Source organism: Meleagris gallopavo, chromosome Z (genome assembly GCF_000146605.3).
Source record: "Meleagris gallopavo isolate NT-WF06-2002-E0010 breed Aviagen turkey brand Nicholas breeding stock chromosome Z, Turkey_5.1, whole genome shotgun sequence".
Classification (NCBI taxonomy): Eukaryota; Metazoa; Chordata; class Aves; order Galliformes; family Phasianidae; genus Meleagris; species Meleagris gallopavo.
Window position 1 is genome coordinate 65,721,564 of NC_015041.2, and position 4,779 is coordinate 65,726,342.

At 41.5% G+C, this 4,779-nt stretch overlaps 1 protein-coding gene across 1 annotated transcript in view; it reads right to left on the reverse strand.

Annotated features, from left to right (window-relative positions):
• The window catches only part of KCNN2 (potassium calcium-activated channel subfamily N member 2), a 69,494-nt gene that overhangs the window by 63,577 nt on the left and 1,138 nt on the right, over positions 1-4,779 (reverse strand). Inside the window, exon 2 of the mRNA XM_031557453.1 lies at positions 4,673-4,768. Coding sequence (XP_031413313.1) covers positions 4,673-4,768 — 96 coding nt within the window. The remainder of the gene's footprint in view (positions 1-4,672; positions 4,769-4,779) is intronic.

Sequence of the window (4,779 nt, forward strand, 5' to 3'; positions counted from 1 at the left end):
GCCGCCGCTTCCCTACCGCTCATCAACTGCGCTCTAAGCGGGATAAAAGAAATGTATATCTATAAAAAACACTGATGTGTTCCGCATACATGCAAAACTCCTAGCCCTGGGAAAGAATTCCAGTAAGTCTTTTTAAATCTCCCTTCCAGTCACCTTAAAACGGGGCTGAGGCAGGTGAATCCAAGCGTTTGGTTTAGCTGACTGCGTGACCTGTTTCCAAAGCATAACGTATGTGGAATGTTACTGGAAAGACTGCAGTCACCTGCTGTGCTGCTAGGCACTCCCACTGACTTGCTGGCAGCATGACTGTTCGGACTTCCTTCTCCACTAAGGTCACTACTAAAAAGAATCGAGAAGCTGATTGCCACGAATGGACGTTTCTCCTCATTGAATATTAAATCAGCAAGCAGTAATAATTACTACCGTCATCTTATTACTCATATTTTGTTTTATTCTTTGTAGAAAAAAAAACTACTTTTAGCTAGAGTGATTTCTTTACACTCAAATTTTAAAAACATATCACACTTAACAGCGTGGTATTGATATTCGGCAGAACTCCTCTCTGCTCAATCCAGCTAGTTTATACAGTACTCCCTTACAATGTTTAAGTCTTTCAGAGAAGAATTAAAACAGAAAGCTTAAACTTGCACACAATTTGATGAATAGCTGGTGCCTCTAGGACACAGACAGCTATCTGTGAGCAGGATTCTACAGAAAATAATTCATGAATTTGCTTGAACTAAAAATTAGTTTGCCTTCAAAAACAGTCAGCTTTAAAGATTATTTTAAAACCACCAATTATCATCGTTACAGAGTATTTTCTTTCATCTGGACTAGACTCCATATCCACTTAAGCCTAAATATTTTTAAAGGAACTTCCTGTTTTCAGATGCCATGTGTAACACAAGTTTATCAGTGTAGAGGGATGTAAGTTTTGCTCAGCATCTTCTTCACCTTGTTTTTAAAAAGTCAAGACTGTGCACAAAAGCAAACTGTTCCGAAATTAAAAAGCTGTCAAACATTGGACAGCTCAGGGACATTATGCCCTTCCCTTCTAACAGGCTCCTTGAACACAGAAATTTTATTTTCAAGATGAATGACAGAGTTTGGAACAACCAATAAATAAAGAAATTACTATTAATTACTATTAAAGTTTTTAAAGATTGTTTTCATCTGATCCATGATACATCTCTGAAAGAATGCAAAATTTGCAACTATTTCTCTGAAAAAAATAAATAAATCCAAAACAACGACGGGGGAAAAAAAAACAAAACACAACCCAAGTCTCAAAGTAACTACATGGTGCAAGCTCATGCACATAGAGACCTACAAATATTTGGTTATCCTGCATAAAATTTTCCAAAGTTTCTGGAAAATGCTTTGAGTTATTTGCAATGCATTCTTTTAATCTTTGTTCTTAATGCCTCAAGCACCACTTGTAGGACAGCGCATCAGAAAAGGAGGCTCCCACACTGGAACAGCCATACTCAGATTAAGAAAACCCTCTTTGTCAGTAGCTCACAGCTTACGTTATAAAACAGATTTTGATTCCTACGATATTATAAAACTATAGTATAGCAAATTAACTGGTTTTGGAAGTAGAAGTTTTGCATGTGGAAAAACATCATGACAGGAACCAGCCTGGCAAACAGTCTCCAGTAACATAATATTTCTCCAACTTTATAGCAGGAGACTATGATATCCTCTAACATTGGAGCTACACCATTCATTTGCATAGAAGGGAACTAAACAGAATCATAGGGGTCAGAAGGGACCTCTGGAGATCATCTTGTCCAACTCCACTGCAGGTTCTCTACATTAGATTGTAAAGCAAAGTGTCCGTGTGGGTTTCCACCACATCCAGAGGAGACTTCACAGTCTCTCTAAGCAGTTCCAGTGCTCTATCACCCTCAAAATGAAGCAATTCTTTTTCACGTCCAGGTGGAACGTCCCATGTTCCAGTTTGTCCCCATCACCCTTGCCGTGCTGCTGGGCACCACTGAAAACTCTGGCCTCCTCCACTTGACACCTGCACCTTAGATATTTATAAGCACTGTAAGATCCCATCTTCTCTTTTCCAGGATAAACAGTCTCTCAGGCTTTCCTCACAAGATCGAGGCCCCTAACAAATCTATGTAGCCCTTCACTGGACTCCCTCAAGAAGTTCCCTGTCTTTCTTGAACTGGGGACTCCACAGCTGGGCAAAGTACTCCAGAAAAGGACTTCTCAGGGTAGCAAAGAGGCTATGGTCTTTTTAATGATCCTCAGGATAACCCTACCCTTCTTGGCCAAAACAGCACACTACTGGCTCATGTTCAACCTGCTGCACACCAGGATACTTAGGTCCTCCTCAACTGAGCTCCTTTCCAGCAAGTCAGCCTCCAACCTACACTGATGAGTGCAGTTATTCATTGCCAGGTATAGGACTCTACTCCTTCTCTTGCTGAGCCTCATAAGGTTCCCTCCACCCAGCTCTCCAGTCTGCCTAGCTTTCACTCAATGGCAGCTCTGCTTTCTGGTGTGTCAGCCGCTCCTTCCAGCTTTATATCATTAGCAAACTTGGTGACGGTGTGTTTTATCCCTTCATCAGGTCATTAATGAATAAGTTAGTTAAACAAGTACCAACTGCTGGGGAACACCACTAACTACAGGCCTCCACATAGACTTTGAGCCACTGATCACAACCCTCTGAGCTCTGCCAGACATCCAGTTCTCAGACCACCTCACTGTTCACTCACCTATCCCACACTTCCTAAGTTTACCTATGAAGATATTATCAGAGACAGTATCAAAAACATTAGCAGAAGTCAAGGTACATAACATTCACTGCTCCATTCTCATCTACCCAGCCAGTCATCACAGAAATCTATTAAATAAGTTAAGCATTATTTCCCCTTGGTGAAACTATGCTGACATGTTGATAACCTTCTCTTCTTTCACTTACTTGGAGATAATATCCACACCTTCCCAAGAACAGAGGTGAACCTGTCTGACCTGTCGCTTCCTGGGACCTTCTTCTTGCCAGTGAAACTGGCTTACCTCCAGTCTTTAGGTACCTCTTCTATTCTCCGTGACCTTGCCCAGATGACAGAGAGTGGTTCAGCAATAACTTCAGTCAAATCCCTAAATATCTCTGAGTGCATTCCATTGAGGTCCATGGATTTTTTCTGTGTATAGAGTTTGCCTAAGTGATCTCTGACCAAATCCTCCCCTATCAAGGGAAGGTCTTCCTTTCTTCAGATTCTCTCTCTTACCTGCAAGGTTTGAAACTCCTGAGGGCCACTCTTATAAGTGAAGACCGAAACAAAGAAGGTGTTAAGTAACTCCACCTTCTGAGTGTCTTCTGTTACCAGGACACTCACCTCATTTACTAGCGGGTCCACATTTTCCCTACTCTTCCTTTTGTTATCGATCTACTTAGATAAGCCCTTCTTATTGTTAACCTCCTTTGTCAGATTTAATTTCTCACTGCATCCTTGCATATCCTGACAACATTTCTATAGTCTTTCCAAGTGGCCAGACTCTTTTTCTCACATTTCATAAAATTTGATTTTCTAATTGAGCTTTTTCCACTAGCTCATCTTTGGGGGTCTCCTGCCACCTTTGCCTGATTTCTTACTCTTATTCTTAGGGATGCACCAATCTGGAGCATGGAGGAAGTGGTGCTTGAATGCTAACCTAGTCTCTTAGATCCCCTTAGCTTTCAATGCTCTAACCTAGTGGATACCTCCAAGTAGCTCATCAAAGAGGTCAAAGTTGGTACTCCTGAAGTCAAGGGTTGCAATGACACTTATTGTTCTGTTTCTTCCATGCAAGATCCTGAACTCCATTACTTCACGGTTGCTGCCGCCAAGTCTACCCCCGATCTTCCCACTTCAATGAGGCCTTTTAACTGTCAAATACTCTTTTTATTGATTGCTACTACTAAAAAACACCTTTGTCCTTGAAGCCTGTCATTTCAGCCTGTAGCTGAAGGTAGTTCTAATTAGAAAAATCAAAAGCACCAATGAGTAAGGCATTTTTCACTTCAGAAGTTTTAAATCTATCTTTTTTATGTTTTGGTTTAACTGAAGTAGCAGATTTTAATTTCTTGGTAAAAAAAAATTTACAACTGATATTAGAAATAAGTCTCTCAGACAGAATCTATGACAGTAGACTGTCAATAGTTAGACTTAACATACACTCTGGCTGGTATGTTTCCCTGTCTTTCGCCCAGCTTTTCCTGACAGTTCTCTTTCATACCATCCCGGGGCATTAAATAAAGCAGGTCAGACATGAGTCTTCCTCCTCTTTTAAAATATACTCTTAAAGCATGTTGTTTCTGAGACAGCATAGCAAAAATTACATAACTCACATCACAGATAATTAACCTTGCCACTGAGAGAAATGGCACGGCATGAAATTTATTCACTGGAAAACTAAGAGTGTTGCTGTACATCTACTACAGAAGGCACCAGGCATATCACACACAAAGTGCATTACAACCTAGGGCTGAGCGGTCCTACAGCATCACTGCTGCTGCTGCTTCCAGAGAGGCAAAGCTCCCCGACACCTATGTGACCACGCTGCCTGTCACCTTTCTCTCCACTGAATTCCTGTTAGTGCCTACCGATAATTCGTTCTTCCCGAGGCTACTTACCACCTTCCGAAAAACCGCCAAAGGAAGCATTACCTGGATCTCCCGCGCATGGTACACGATGATGAGTCCGAGCAAGATGATCGTGGAGAGGCTGATAAGGCATTTCAGAGCGAGGGAATACAGCGATTCCTGCAACACAA